Source organism: Manacus candei, unplaced genomic scaffold (assembly GCF_025592945.1).
Source record: "Manacus candei isolate 608988 ecotype Guabito, Panama unplaced genomic scaffold, ASM2559294v1 h1tg000049l, whole genome shotgun sequence".
Taxonomy (NCBI): Eukaryota; Metazoa; Chordata; class Aves; order Passeriformes; family Pipridae; genus Manacus; species Manacus candei.
In genome coordinates, this window is record NW_026138097.1 from 351,914 (window position 1) to 368,588 (window position 16,675).

Below are 16,675 nucleotides of genomic sequence, written 5' to 3' on the forward strand. Positions count from 1 at the left end.
TTTTCCCCCCACTGTCTTGATGCTTTTGGAAGACTATCCTTAATCATACATTAGTCTTCAGAATGCTTTTATTATTTAGATGTTTTTCTTCTTTCTTATCTCTCTTATTTCTCACACAGTTTGTCTGATGTTCCTTAGTGTATTTATGACCCCTGCTCTTCTGGTCTTCTCTTCCTGTTGTTCTGAGTGAGATTCCTCTCTTCTGTATACCTCCTCTTTCTCACATTTAAATCAATTCCCCCCTGCCCTGAGATTCTCCAGTAGGATTATGATGTTTTTCTTATTTCTGTTCTATGATCTGGAAAAAAAGCTTTAAGATTCATTATAGAAGATGGTCATAGAGCTGCAAAATTTGTATAGCACCTGTTTCTGGTTTTCAGAGGTGCTGCCAGTTTGTGCATCTTTGTAAATGTCCATTTCCTTACCAGCTCCTGCAGAATGACTTTCCCTCGGGTAAGTGAAAGGACTGTACATCCTCGCACCCTGAAGCTGTGTGCAGACGTTCAGTGCAGAAGTGACTGAGCTGGTATTTGGTGTTGCCACTACTCAAACATTCCTCACTTGGAACAGATACTGTGAGGTCTCCCCATCTGTTTCAAATTAGCTCACACCACTTCCACCACTAGTTCCAGGTAAAGTGGCTGACTTTGCTATGGAAGTAGCTACTGCTCTGCTACCTGGGGGCATGTCTTAACCTCAGTACAGACATGTTCTGCAGTAACCATCCCACTGGGGCCTCAGGCTGCTCTGATTTACTGTCTCTTATCTTTACTTACCCCTTTTTTCAGCAAGGCTGTCCACCCCCTTCTGGCTCCCTCATCTTTCTGGCTTCCATTTTTCCTTCCCTGGCTCTGCTAGATTTTCTGAGAAACATTCAGTCCTTTAAAGGAGACTCTTCAAAGGCTCTACCCTTCATTTACTATTCAAGGATGATAGCAGAAATAATTGCACAGTGCCTTTTGATATGAGCGGAAGCTACTGTGTCTACATGTTAAAATCATAACTGTTTTTCCTTTACATGTAATTGCTGCTTTTAAGAATTACCAGAAAGCCATTGTTTATGCAGCATTAGATTACCATCTTTTCACTGTATGTTAAATATTGTGAGTCATCCAAAGTTGAGTCATCCACTGCAGAAAAAGATGGCATATCCATGTTCCATCCTTTCCCCATCCCTCCCACGCCAAATGAGGAGAATTTTGCTGTATTTTCAGCAAAGAATTCAGGAGATGGTTTGTTGAGTGGTTATTTGATAACAAAAAAAAAGGGTGTTTAACACAGCACCTGAGATGTGAAGGTCACTGACCATAATTTCTGTATAACACCTATATGAGGAAATATGTATTGCTGGAGTTAATCACAGAAGATTACGGGAAGAATAAGAGCTTATCCATGTTAAATAACTCATCCAGGAGGTAGAGGAGAAATTCTGAAGTGCTTGCTAGAGACTCTCTACTCCAAGTTCCTTTCACTAACCCTGAAGCAAAAATGTCTGTTTGCATGTCATTGCTCTTGGCCAGAGGGTCAGGACACGTACCTGTAGGTTACTTTTTTGCTGTTTGAAGTAAGTGCTGGGAACTTTAGCATCTTGCGGCAAAGAACTCACTTGTACTCAAATCTTCTTGGAAGCACAAGGGAAGGAGGTTTGTAAAGAGCTCTGTTGTTCTTGGATTTACCTCCCAAGAATGGCTGGGCTGGTCTTGCTTCCCATAGCTTAAGACTGAAAGCGTTTATTGCTGGTGCCCATCCACTTTACCTTCTGCATCAGGAGTGCAGTGTGAAATCAAGAACCTGAAAACAAACCTTCCTACCGAGCCTCACTACCTCACAGGTCAGTGTCTGAGTGAGGGCTGATCAGCTTTGGGGTGTTCTTCATGACAAGCTGATCTGTATTCAGGTGTACTTCTGATGATGAGCAGCATGAAGGTGTTTCTGTTCCATTCAGAAAAGTGCAGAGATGGAGTCATCTGCTTGAGGGACTTGATAGATGGAATTCTGGCAAAAGTTTCCTTGCTGAGGTGAAGTAGATGCTTTTGGTTTCTTCAGCTTACTCAAAATAGAGCTACTGAAAGTTTTCCTTCATTTGGCTGTCAGACTTTCAATTGTAGGACTGTGCTCACCTGTTGAATGCAAATGGATTGAGGCTGGTGGAAAACAATGAAATTGGATGACATTGAGTCAGCAATAAAAACAAGTTATTAAAAAAATGTATGCTCAGTTATTAGGCTCTTGTAGGCTTCAGTGTCTGTGGTTGTTCCCACAGTTTGCGGGAATCCCAGAAATCATGTAGATTGTGTAAAAATAGAGAGCTCTACTATTAAAATGCTGTAATATGGGCTGGAAGTGGAGGGAATGCCAACAAAGAACAACTGCAGACAGTTACTTGGCTTCTAAACCTTTAGTTACAAGAGCATGCAGGTTGATGGATATATTCTCCATTTGACAAGGATGTAAATTAAATAAAAAAACTAGAAAGAGCAATGGAAGAATGAGATTGTAATACTAACATGCTGAGGTAGCTGGTGAGGTAGCTATTGCTTCTTAGCTTCAGGGAGTTTTGTTTACAATGGAAAACTTTAACCTTCATAGATCTTTGCCAGATATGCCGCTATATACACTTTTCTTTGTTTGTTGTGAAATAGTTATTTTTAAGACAAAATGTGTAACCTGCTTTGTTTCAAGTGTGTATTATGAGCACCATAGCTATAAAACCCATCTTTCTCCTGTAAGTGTTCTCCTTGTTTTAAGGTATAAAGAGAGGCCTGGGAGTCTTGAAATCCATATTCTGTTCTCAGTTCTTCCATAGTCTTTCTGTGTCACCTCCAGTAAGACAGGTAACAACTTGGTGCCCCAATTTCTTTGTCTGTGCAGTAACTATAAAAATGTTCTTCACAAGGGTATTATAAGCAGACATTAATTAAATCTGTATGAAGTGATTCACACTATTTGGATCAAGGGCACATATGTAGGATACTTGAAAATAGATTGTAGAATTAAGTGTTGATACACACTTTGTTACTACTTCTGCTTATGGGTTTGGTGATCGTTTTTTTAATGTTTTCTTTAGCCAATTGCAAATGTGGACCAGGAGACCCTGGCAGAGCTGGTGAAGCCAAGCATTGACTATGTGCGTCATAAAAAATTCCGATCTGGGAATTACCCGTCATCGCTGAGCAACGAGACTGACAGACTGGTTCACTGGTGCCATGGTGCCCCCGGAGTCATCCACATGCTCATGCAAGCTTATAAGGTGAATCACTCTGTGTTCACAGATCTCACAGAATATTCCGAGTTGGAAGGGACCCACAAGGATCATCAAGTACAACTCTTAAGTGAATGGCCCATACGGGGATTGAACCCATGAGCTTGATGTTATTAGCACCATGCTCTAATATATGTATATATACAGAGAGAGAGACCTCTATTTTTACAGAGACACCTGTATGCAGGCCTGTTAGATTGTAAGACTTTAATTTAACGTCTTTTTAGATGTACTCTTTTAAACTGGAACCTTAAGCTAGGCACCTAAAAATATCAAAATACTTACATTGGTATGTTTTTAAAGAGAAAATAAGTGGATAAAATTGCTTCTCAGGTCACTAGTGGTTATTAGACTTTAGACTTTTTGGAAAAGGGCCATGTGTTTAAACAATTTGACATCAGAGTCATGGGTGTGAGAACATTGACCTAAATTCTTTGAATCTTCATCCCAAGACTTTTAACAGTTACATTGGTTTTCAAAAATATAGGTTCGTGTGCCTTGCCAAAGAATGTCTTCCATAAATTACTTAATTATTAAGATATATCTCTTGAAAACTTAATGTCAGAGCTAAGATCCCAGGCCCCTTCTAGGGCATAAATATAACCACTGAGCTTTCACAAGCCTACTGTTTGCCTTTCTCCATTCTTAACTAGGTTTGCTACCTCTCTTGTGTTGTGTGCTTCTGGTTTGCATGACATTTGAAAGTATGCCATTTAATTAAATTTATGCAAATTGATTCTTGCTTTTGACAGCCCTCCTTGACAGATTCCCTGATCGGCCTCTGGGTGGGCTGATGAAAAGCAGGCTTGGTTTATAGAATAATTACTCGTGCTGCTACTTGAAATGTGAACTGTAAATCTCTTACTGTGTTGCTGCATGTAGCAGTAGTCACAGTTGCTTTTTCTTTGGACTGTGGTAGGAGATTGATTTAACACTGCAGGCTTCCCCCTTACTCCTTCTTCAATGTGATGCTTTCCCCAGCACAGAACATTTTGCAGGAGGTAGGAGGGATAGGACCAAATTCTGTTTAGCAGTCTCTTTTTTTACCTCTTTATGTTAAAGGTGGTAAAGCATATGATGTTTTTCCTTTACTCTTTGTATTCTGCTTTTTGAATCAGTGAAAGACAAAATTGGAGCATGTTTTGCTGGCTATGCTTTCATACCAAGGACAAGGCCTTGCATTAACAGACAGCAGTGTTTGTCCTGGAAATCAAATGGTGTTGCCAGGCCTTAATTTGAAATGTTACAGTTAAGTAGCTGAGAAACCCTGTTCAGAGGTTCTTTTTCTAAATCCACTTCTTTGTCAAGCTTGTGGATTTAAGAATCTTGCATGTTAATTGCTTCTATTACCTTATTAAACAGTTTGATAGGGGATGCCATCTCCAAAGGACTAAGTCTACACTAATGCATCACATTTGTTTTGTTGTGGTTTTTCTGTTGGGCTTTTTTAGGGTGTGCATTTCTTTGTTTCGTTGATCCATAGAATGACTTAGGCAAAGGTGAGCAAAAAAGTGGCTTTGTAAAGGTGGAATTCTGGTAGTGTTCAGGTAAATTACTTGCTTTTGTTTGCTGCTTTCTGGATGGGCTCTCTGTGTCCAAAATGCACTTCAGTTGCAATAAATTTTGCAAAACTGGTCTTTTGCTCAAACTGGCTACTGCTTCTGAGTGCATACTAATACTAATATACTAATAGAAGTAGTCATCAAGGCAGTGTAGTGTTCCTGCTTGTACTGTGACAGAGAAGAGAGTCCTGTGCTATGCAAAGTGATACTCTTGCACATTTTTGACATGGAATTAAGGCAGACAATGAGTAACCAGGAAGAATTACTCAGGAAGACCACGACCTAGCCCTTTCAGATCAGATTTGATGTCCAGTATTCTGTTTTCATTTCTTGGAGGCGGCAGAATTACATTTCTGTATATTCAAATTCAGGTTTGGGAATGGAGGATGAAGAAAAAAGGACCATGTACCCTTCAAATAGATTATAGGTTATAGAACCAAAGGACTTGAACTTGAGTTTTTCCTTTGGGGTCCTGATTTCAGAAACAAAAACTTGAAAAGTTCTTTCTTTTTTCATGGAGGGAAAGAAGAAACAACTTAGTAAGAAAAGAAAAGCAAGTCTATGAGGAATAGATTATTAAAATTCAAAATAAATTTTATATGGAAAAACACCACACTAGAGTGAAATACCTCTCAGGTGCAGCTTCCTTTTGTTTTCATTAGTACTTCAATTTATGTGTGTTTATTCTCTGCTTTTATTCCACAGGTTTTTAAAGAGGATAAATACTTGAAAGATGCTATGGAGTGTAGCGATGTCATCTGGCAGAGAGGTTTATTGAGGAAAGGATACGGGATCTGCCATGGTACTGCTGGCAATGGCTACTCCTTCTTGTCTCTCTATAACCTAACTCAGGACAAAAAGTACCTCTACCGAGCTTGCAAGGTGAGCTCTGCAGCTTCCCAGCAAAATTACTGTTCCCTTTCACATCACAATGCCTGTGCAAGGGTGAAATGTGATGGGAGTAAGCAGCTGTGTCCTGGGGCTGGCTGTGGGGTTGGATGGGACAACAGGGCCCTGTCATTTGCTCCTCTTTACTCACACTTTGACTGGACCACTTCAGCTGTGTATGTGGGGCAAGCACTGTCTTAATACACAGAGTGGAACACACAAATGTTCTGTAAGAGGGGAGGAACTAAACATGTATTCAGAAGAAAATAAGAGTCTGAAAATTAGCCTGCCTGAACAACAACAGACTGATGTTTTGTGGTGCTAATTATTCCATTGAGATATCCACTGTCATCCTCGGCTCCTCGAGCAATACTGTTTGTAGTCTTTGTAATTATTTGTTTTCAGACTAGTGCCTGTTTGGGGCTTTTAGAGCTCTGAGTTGCAGTTATTAAAGTGCTCATTTAGAGTTTTTCATTAATAAAAATTGCAGAGAAAGACACACTCAGAATTTTTCCACTGGAATTGTCCAGGTTCTGCCATCAGCTCTGACTGTGCTAACAGTTACCAAAGGGGAAGGCTTTCTCTGCCTCTATTTCCTCACCTCATAAGATTTTGGTTTGGTTTTGGTTTGTTTCGTAGGATTTTTTTTTCAGTTGAATTCACTGACATTAGGTTTCATATCGTGTACATAGCTATTTAGCTGAGGCCTTTTTTAAGTATTGCAATTGAAATTTGATGGGTTGTTTCTTAGGTGCTTTTAGATGAGTACTGGCCATGTGTAAAACTGTTGTATTTATCTCTGCTGTCAGCCTGTCCTCTGTCAGCAGAGCTTAAAAAAGTTACTGCTTGTCTCACATTTATCCAAGCATCATGCCATGGGGGCACCTGTAGGCATACCTGCATCCTAGAGATTGAAATAAACCCTGAATACTCCCACAGCAAATGTGTGACTTGTAGTCACTCGTGGACATGGAGTCACCCACTGCTGACGGGTAAACCACGGCACCCTGCAGGCATTTTTGTCAGCACAGCTATCAGCTCTCACTGTCATCCTCCATGCTAGCACATCTTCTGCAGCTCTGTGCAGCGTTGGCAGCTTCTGTTGGTGCTGCATTTCTGGCCCAAGAGAGCCCTTGGTGTTTGTCCACACCAAGCCAGAGTAAAGCAAGCATATCTGTTTCAAAGGCAATTACATACCTGAAATCCATTTGAGAAGAAAGTTGTAGCACAGTGGCCAAAGACTGTTTGCTGGAGGTACCCAACATAATGAGATCTGGCAGCATATTTGCAGCCACTCTGCAGTTTAGCATCTCCAGCACTCAGTCAGGCCTTTGCAGGGGAAATCTTGAAACAGGCAGAGGAATTTGCTTGTCTGGCATTCTTGAAATCTTTTCTTTTTGAGCCAGAGCATGCATGGAAGCAAACATGCAGTTAAGTTGGTACCTAAAGGCATGTAACTGAGAGAACTAGGTGGCTCCCCTCCCAGGGGTGTCTCTTCACACCAAAAGCTTGAGGCCCAAGGGAAGGAGTCTTGTCAGGAATCCCTGGTTACCCCTCAGGAGCCATGAAACTGTTTCACAAATGAACCACAAGAGCTTGAAGAGAAGAGACCCCAGGGTTATGCTTCACATTTTCATCCCCACAGCTCTTCTGTCACATTATCAGACAGAGGCTGAGCTGCTCCTAGCTGGCCTGTCTGTAAGAGGAGAGAAGGGCTGTGGCATCCTGGGCTCCAAGCAACAGAAAGTATCTGAGCCCTGTGCTGCTCAGCATTGTGATTGCCATGCTGGTGGCAAGCATGCCCAGTCTGTGTGACAAATAATGGCAGATGTCTTCTTATAATATTTTGTTTCCTTTTTTTTTTCCCTTGGTTAAACAAAGTTACTTGTGTAGCTTACAGGATCTGAGTTGTGCTGAAGCTGTGAACTTGGAAATTATGGTTGTGCTTCAGTAGCCTGGGGTGCATTTTTTTTAATTTACGTTGCAGTTCCCAGGCTGGAAGTGATAATAAAGGCTAGTATGCAATAAGATGTGGATGTTGCAAGAACTGATTGTAGCTTAGAAGCATGACATAAACATGTTTAGTCCTCACATTTAAGCGAAGATTACATGGGAGAATTAAACCTTGGTTTGACGATTTATACCCGAAGGCTGCCCAAAAATGTTTCATCAGTTCTCAATAACAATGTGGATTACAGTGTTTGTGTTTGGGGTTTGTTTTTTTTTTTTTTACACTGGGTTTTCTGAAGACATTCACAAACATGCACACACCAAGAGAAGAAAAATTAGTAGGGAGGGAGAAAAGGAGGAGATACACCCTCTTCCTCCTGCTGAACAGACCAACAGCTCTGGGATCATGCTTACACCGCATATAGCTTCAACTCTAGGGCTGGGGCACCCTCTGGTTAGGATCATCTGTTTGCTAGCAGGTTAACCAACTTGTGGGGGAAGCAGGGAGAGACCTTGCAGTTCTTTGCTCTGTAGGAATCTTTGTACTGTGTTTTGAATAAGCAGTGGTTTGCATCCAAGCACAGAAGTGCCAGGGGAACTTGGGGCCCCCTTGTGCTCTGGGGAGCCATAAAGGAGAATAGATGGTTGTTATTAAATTGATCCAGATGCAGTTTGTAAGTCATGTATATCTAATGTAGCTACTGCAGCAGTGTTGATCAAACACAAGAAGGACACCATTAACTCTTTTTAATGCTAATCCATCTTCTGCAATGAAATATTGATGACCATAATTGTCTAACTGCATTTATAATGATTTTTCATAAGGCTTGGGGAGAGCAAATAAATAAAACTAAATAAGGGCATCTGGAGATTTAATACTCTAAATTGGTGCACAGCAGTGAAAGAAAACCAAAATGCAATTAACAGCCCTAAGTCCTGAGTATGTGGATAAATTAAGCACTAATACAGATAAGAAACTGATAAAGTATTAGAAAAATGTTGACTGACTATATCTGTTCTTACAGCATTTTTCCTTGGCTTGTAGCAGGATTGATTTACAGAAAGTCTAGCACACCTAATTGCATTGTTACAAAACTGAAACTCATGCTATGAAAATACATATTTTATAGCCTGATTGCAGCCTTGTCATGGTTGAAGTAGGACAAATTTATCTCAGACAGTGATTTATGTGTTGTGTGTCTGCTTACTCTGCTTTACATTTTTTACCTATTAATGATATGCAGATACTCAAGCTTGCACTTAACAGTCTTAAATAAAAATACATTTTTTAATGTTTCCCCAGTTTGCTGAATGGTGTTTGGAGTATGGTGCACATGGATGTCGTATTCCTGACCGACCTTATTCTCTCTTTGAAGGTAAAGTGATGGTGTTGCAAATGGTTTGGTATTACAGGAGAGAGGGGCATTCTTGCAGTTTTGGGACATGCTTATGAGTTGGGAAGTCTTTGGTGGGTTCCTCCACTTTGATGTGGGGTTCACCCACCCCCTACCATCACCTCTGCCTAAAAGAAGGCAGGGTGGTAGGGAGCTAGAAAAGGACAAGGAAAATCACTCACTGTCACAACTTTCAGTGCTGGTTGCACTTCAGCATTTTCCAGTGTAAAACCAGTGCCATTGTTACTCTCAAATAAAATTCTGCTGTGCTGATGCTGCTTGGTTTAAAGCAAACAGAAGTCTGGGCAGCAGTTCTGTCACAGATAGTGTCACAGAGGGACTGGGAGAGGGGCAGCTGTGGGTAGAGGGTCTCAAAACTAGTTGCCAGCTTGTCAGAACTGGACCTTCTCTGCTGCAATACTAAACAAAGGAAAAGGTAGTTTTAATATGAACCCAAATGAGCTTGAGCTCAAATTTCCTTGAGCAGGAAAGAAATGCAGAGTTCTTATGGGCTTTGCTGTAAGTTCAAAGATGTTGTAAAATACTTTCCTAGAGCTTTGTATTATTTTTATTTGTAGTTTATTTTCTATTCTGTATCTCATCCTTGTGTTATAGAATCAGTATCAAGGAATGAGAGACCCAAGTGGAATTTAGGGCAGCGCCGCTGCTGCTCCATGAACGAGCCTCGTGCGCCACCTGCCGCAAACATGTGAAATTACAGCAGGCGGAGCAGGGTCATTTTGCAGATAAACCAGTCCAGGGTGTAAACACAAGGGAGCAGGAGTTATATGCCTCTCTCCTAAACAGAGAGTTATTGTCTTAATGCTTAAGGGAGACAAGCATAATTATTCTTATTCCTGATAGCGCCCTTGCGTGTGCTTGTTGGGGGGGTGGTAAAAGGGGGCATGTTGTATAAATGCTTTGAAATTTGTTGAGAAGGTGAAGTAGTGCCAGCACTAGGATGATTTGTGCTTCAGTGTGGATATACAGTTTTTATTTTAGTTTTTAATGTCTGGGTTTTTTTAGAAGAATCTAGAAGTCTCGTATTTCAGATAAAGTCTTTATTTTGGGATTTGTTTGTTTTTGTAGCCAAAACTGAGCTTGATGTTGTCCGGTTCTGCATGTACATGCATGCTTTCTGCAGAATTTGCATGTGCATCTTATGGGATTGTTCTTGATTATTTTGTTTCCATCAGATACTGTAATTCAGGAAGGTTCCTTTATATGTGCATAGCTTTTGATAAAACAGAATTTTAGCTTGATCTTAAAACTAAGCTTATATTTGTATGCTCTCCTGCAGTAGGGTGTTTCTTTTGTCTGTCACCCTAAGAGTGATGCTAATTGGGTGATGCTAATGTTAGTTTTTCAGGCTCTGGATGACCTCTTTATGAATAGTGAAGAAATGAATCTGTACATTACAAATATAATAAGATTTTGACTTTTTTTTAACCAGTGAAATGACAAGCCAGAACTACTCCAGTAGTGAGGGACTGTCCAAACTTTTTCTTACTTTGAAATAGCACTGAGGTTGTTCAGCTGCAAAGATGTTAGCAGAGAGATCTTGGTTCTTGCCTTTGATCTTTTAAAATAAAATTTTGTTTCCTGGACAAAGTACAGATGCACTTGCCTTTCTATAGGCCCTAAGTTCACCTGTTCAAAAAGAGATCTAATGAGGGAGGTGTTCAAACCTGTGCTAGTGCCTTTGCTGTCAACTGTATTGTTTTAATGTCAAAGATACACAAAGATCTCTTTCTTGTTATGTTTTAGGCATGGCTGGAGCTATTCACTTCCTCTCAGATATTTCAGTACCAGAGACTTCCCAGTTTCCAGCATTTGAACTTGGACCTCAGAGGAGGGAAAACAAAGTGGAACAGGACAGCTAAAAACATCATTTTGAAAGAAAACTGATGCTGAAAGAGATGAGATTGTTTAGTGCCTCTGATACTGAACCAACTCAATGCTGAACCGACAGATGGCTAAACCCCTTTTCTCACCTCTCCCACCCCAAAGGACCATGAAGTCATTAGAGCATGAACAGGAGAAGCCACATTTAAGTTCTGTTAAAGTGATACCTTCAGATGTAGGACAACGGAAGTCAAGTTTTGAACTTTCTCTCTTCCGTTGTATTTGTCTTCTTCAGGTCTTTGACATGCTCTGCACGTTTATTGGTGTTGTGTGTTGATTCGAGTCTTTTGTTGTTAGCAAAAAGCTGGTCTCTGTGTGAATCTCTGTCCTGTACCTTCGTGCATGACTCTCAGCAGCAGTGTTGCTTTCTGCAGTATGGTTACCCAGAGAGTTCCACCTTATGCCAGAGAGTTTGCTGCAGGACAATGCCCAGCTCCACTGGTGAGCTGGCAACTCTAAAAAGAGATTACAGATATTTTAATGTTCATATTTTTCTGCCTTTTTATCTACATTCCCTACAAGCTAAGCTGATGGAGATCAGTCTGTTTTGAGGTATGAGGCCTATGTTTTCAGAAACTTAGCAGGTTGGAAGAGATCTGACTTATCTTTTGCTGCTGTTGTGAGAGGTTTTTTTGGAAGTCTGTAAGAGAGTCTCCCTTTGGCACCTGGACCTGGTTAGTGTGGTAGGCACTTACAGCAGGGTGGAGGTGCTTCTCCCTACCTCTGCAAAGCTCTGTCCCATGGCATGAGCTTAAACTGCAGGTGGAGTCACTTGGACTAACCTCCCACTGCCACCAACATCAGAGCCAGGACAGCATAACTATGCTTCTTCTCTCCTGTACCTGGATTTGTAGTAAACCTGTCCTGCAGCATCTAGAACAGATGAGTAAGGGAGGGTGTCAGGGCAAGTTTCTCATGCAGGTAACTCAGGATGACTGTTACTTCCAAACCAAGGTGATGATTTGTTCTGGGCCCTCGCCTCCCACCTCAGCCCCCTTGCATTTAGCCCATGTAGTAGTACAGGAGCAATAAGTACCAGCTGCTTGTGGAGGCTGCAGAAGATAAATGAGCAATATGAAGCCATTGCTAGAGGCTGTAACTGAAGTACATTTCATCTTAAAATACAAACAGAAAAGCTCTTTGCCATTAGTTTTAACTATTGCTAGTGCTTTGCTTCCTCCTGTAGTGTGGTGAAGTTGTGAAATGCTAGAGCAGCCTCCAGGTGCTCCTGAATATCAGGCTGTTGGTTTGGTAGGAGAAATGGAACATACTCTGAGTACACTTACAGCAGGCTTATGTGTTCCAGATAGTATGTACACTTACTGCTTGAGAGAGGTAAGTGTAGCACACTCTCAGTTGCTCAAGCTCTGTGGTCATCCTCCCCCCCCAAGGTGTCTCCCTGTGCTCTGTCTTTCCAGGTGCTTATTTTAATTGATATCTTCTGTTGGGTGTGAGTGGCAGTTTGACCTTTCGGGCACGCACTGGACATGTGGGCCATCTGTCGAGCACCAGTGCTTGTAGTCCAGCTTGGAGATGTATTGTTCCTGCATAAATCTTTGAATTGTAGAAGGTGACTTCCTTGAATGTGTTACAATGTTTGTTACCAAATCCATTGGGATGCTAATAATTTCCACATTCAGTTCTGCTGGACAACAGCAACAGTGTCAGTGCAGGAACAGCTTAACATCCCAGTGGTTTGTCAGGTAGGATTAAAACAGCAGCGGGAGAGACTTTTCCACCTCTCTGGCAAAGGGCAGAAGGTGAGGTGGGGACACCAAAGGCAGCTGTACCTCTACAGCCAGGGATGAGGGAAAATGCAGAAAGGCAGTGGGGATGAGGAATGCTGCATGGCAAGCAGCTGGGCTGAAGCAAACGAGCAGAGCAGCAGAAAGTGAGGACTTGGAAGAGCTGATTAATGTGAGGGATCAGTGAGGAACAGGGAGAGCCGATTACAGGAGGCAATGCACAGTGTACCAATAGAGGCCATCTCAATGAGATGTTCCTTCATGCCAAGCGTGCCAAGGGCTCTGTGTTTCTTTCTTAAGCCTGTGGATCACTGATCCTGCCCATAAATAAGCCAGGAAGGAAATTTGCCCAGGGTGAAGTTTCACAGAAATGCTAACAAAGGAGGTAGAGACATCAGCTCTAATCCTGTTTCACATGACCCCCACACCTTTGTTCATTCCCCTCCGCTGGGGCTGCAGAGCATGTGGAATGGATTAACAGGGAAAGAGCTCACCAAGTTTACAGGAACTGCTCACAAACAGACAGAAGCCACCAGCCTTCCTGGCAAATCCCAAGCACATGTTGTATGGACCATATAACTCTGGGGTCAACAAGCAGGTTTTTTCATTCAGTGGTTATATACATATTGGCCTAGGCTACTGAGCTTGGAATGGTTCCTGTAGGAGGTGATTTTGGTTTGCTGGAGCCCAAGGGGAATTAAAACTTGCTAGTTTTAAAGATATATAGGCATATACACACTCAGAACAGCTTCATACTGAGGAGATCTCCAAGATGCTTGAGTGTACCTGTCATAGTAATGAAGTCAGCTATGAGCTCTTTCTGTACCACAGCCAGTCTTCTGCCACAGTGGGTCCTGGCACCATCCTTCTCTGCAGAATCCTCCTGGAATTGAGTAAGACTGGAAAGAATAGAGTTGAGAAGCATCTGACAGTGCATCTGCCTCATCTTCCTGGCGTGACTTTCCCCATGGCTCCTTTCTGTTCATCACAGCATTGTGATATCTAGGTGGCCCATTAAGAAAGGATATATGGTGTGAAGGTGAAAAAATGTGTTTCATCAAGGCATTGTTTTCCAAAATGACATCAAACTAAAAATGTGGAAAATGTGGAAAATGTCTTAATATTCCCTGGTTTGCTTTATCTGTGTGTAATAGTCCATCTGTTGCAAAAAGCAGTAGTTTTAAAAATGGAGATGCTCTTTGGGCAGAAAAAGAGGAAAAAATGCTGATGTTTTGTTCTTTGGCTTTATTAGTAAAGATCAAGCTATGTGGTGGTAATTTGTGCATTTTGTTTTTTTTTTTTCCCCCCTCTTGTTCTCCTTCCTTCCCTCCAGCACTGTGGTGATAGTTGTCCCACTGATCTGACAGCTGAACCACTTCCCTATCTCATAGTCCTTCAGGATGAAACACATGCCAGAAAGTAGGCAAGTGGGCAAATTGCTTTTCTTTAACCTTCACATTTTACTAGCACTGCAGGCCCCTTTCCTGCTGCTTCTCCCAGGTGGTTTTTAGTGATCATTGCTTAGTGCAAAATGTTGCTTTCTTTCTGGTCACAAAGGTCCTGTTGAAGAGTTTGCATCTAAAGCCTAACTCAGGATGACCTGGTTTTTAAAACACATGTATGAAATCCCTGTCCAGCTGATTAACATTTTTTTTCTAGCTTTGAGAAAGTTTGATGTGTTTCTCTAGCTAGGTTTTAACAGAAGGAAACTTCAGGCATGCTGCAAGCAACGGGCAGTATTTCTGTTTCTCAAAGCCCCTTGTGCCACTCATGGCTGTCTCTGCCACCGAGAGAAATTCGGTGCATTTTTTAATTAAGAGCATTAGTTCTGTACAAATTCAGCTGTAGCTAGATAAATGCATTGGGATGTTTCTAGCACAATAAATCTCTGCAACATCAAAACAGCATAAGATAGAGAAGTGGGAGGAGGTATGGGTGCAGACTGTCAGGTAATACCTGAGCAGCAGCCTGCTGCCTGAGCCCTGTCCCATTAGGGTGTTTTATACAGCAGTCTTTCCTGGTGAAATTGCTCACTTTTCTCCCATTTATTCTCAATGATTTCATGTTGATTCACAGGCAGGGCAGCTGTTATTTGTACGCAGGGAGCAGTAGGGACCTGACTTAGAGCCACAGCTTCTCCTTGACATCTGCAAGTGGACTGCTATAAATCCAGCTGCAGCTATTACATTAAGATAGGGCTAGGCAGCAGGAGAGAAATAGCGTGAGACACAGCTAGAGATACAACAATCCCTGTGACTTCTCTCACTGCATAAAGCCAAAGTAACACATCTGTGCAGAAAGGCAGCTACCTTCATCTGCAGGGGTTGGGGTCGGAGGGCTGCTTGTCACTGTTCCCTCTGCTTTCTCTACTGTCCCCTTTACCTTGCACACGGTACCTTGGAACAGTGGCTGCCAGTTGCACCTCTCCTCTTTAATTGCCTTATTATCTGGCAGTTGCTTTGTAGAAACTGTCTCATGCTGGATCTTCTTCTGCATGGTGTTTCAGTAGTCATTTCCCTGCCAAACAGTACAACTGTAAAAGCCCAGAAGGCAGCTCAGGTGGTGACAGGGCATTAGGGGGGAGGGCTCCCACAGCCACAGGGCCTACAAAGACATCCTGGCCCACTTCTCTCACCTACTGAATTAGCAGTGTTAGATCTGAGAAATAAAAACAAACAAACAAACAAAAAAAAACAAACAACAACCAAAAAAACGCTTCAGTCTATGAAGTGTTATACCTTCTTTGCTGACCTGTGTGCCAAAAAGTGGCTTCTTGGATATATACATTTAAAGCTAACCCTTCTGAGGGTTCTGGGGATGGGTTTTTTGTTTGTTTGTTTGAAGTGGAGAAGAAACAGGAATATTGCCTTTGCTTCTTCACATGGTCTGAAGAGCTTGTTGGAAAATGTAGTCCCAGCTCTTTGTTGTCACAGCAGTGTAAGCTGTCACAGGGCTCTAAAGGAAAAGAAAAAAAAAAGCCACCCTCAAAACAAAAGAAGTTTGTCATTACATTATCTTTTCCCAAAGTGATGAAACACAGGCTACGTCAGAGCTAGAGGCAACATCTACTAATAGTCCCTTGTAGTGCCTTTTAAAACAGTATACTTGGAGATTTCATTGTAGCAGAAGAGGACTGGCCCCCTTCTCATCCTCATTGCTGCCAGGGTCACAGCAGCAGAGAAAGACCTCAAAGGTTTCCTTACACACCTGCTTAGTGCCTCCTCACAGGTACATCAGACACATTTTGAGTATGTGCAACTGGAGAAGACTACAAGGGGTTACTGCTTGTGTTCCTGGCTCCTCACCCAGGTACAGTGGTTCCACTAAAGTATCTCCATTCTGGCCAAGCCCTGTCAAGGCATTTAACCCCCCCTACCCCCTCCCTGTATCAAACACCTCTGAAAGAACCAGGAAATGGATTGCCACAAGACATTAAATCACTTTCCTGATGTAGATGGGGCGATCTCAAAGGCAGGCAGGGGGTCAGCTGCATACGGGTCCAGTGCCTCTGGAAAGGGGCAGGAGAGTGCCCCACACATCTCCAAGTCTCCCAGCCACCAGCATCAACCTTATTTTGCAGTTGAAACACCACCTTGCCTCATCAGCGAGGTACCAAATCTCTTTTGTGTTAGAAAGGACGCAGTAGATGCACTCAGAGAACTGCAACAGACGAAGCACCAAATCACCACGGGGCAGTTCACATTAGCAAAGCTGCAGCAGCTGGCAGCTCCTAGGGCATCACTACTGCCAAGTAAAATCCTGTTGGAATTGGCGAGGCAACAAGAGGAAAGGCGTGTAAACAATCTGAAAGTAATTCATATGGATGTCCACACGGGTGCTGTGTTTTCAAGAAAAGACCAAGCACCAAGCAAGTTTGCTAGCAGAGAAGTCCATGTGTTGTAAGAGGTGGTGTCATCCATCAACACTAGGAAATAAACTACCCAGACTTCAGGAAAACTTCACCTGAAA

At 42.1% G+C, this 16,675-nt stretch overlaps 1 protein-coding gene across 1 annotated transcript in view; it reads left to right on the top strand.

Annotated features, from left to right (window-relative positions):
* The window catches only part of LANCL2 (LanC like glutathione S-transferase 2), a 30,746-nt gene extending 16,763 nt beyond the window's left edge, over positions 1–13,983 (top strand). The window contains exons 6-9 of the mRNA XM_051799429.1: positions 3,068–3,250; positions 5,530–5,706; positions 8,966–9,038; positions 10,824–13,983. Of these exons, the coding sequence (XP_051655389.1) occupies positions 3,068–3,250; positions 5,530–5,706; positions 8,966–9,038; positions 10,824–10,939 (549 nt within the window). The 3' untranslated portion in view covers positions 10,940–13,983. The remainder of the gene's footprint in view (positions 1–3,067; positions 3,251–5,529; positions 5,707–8,965; positions 9,039–10,823) is intronic.
* The last annotated feature ends 2,692 nt before the right edge of the window (positions 13,984–16,675 follow it).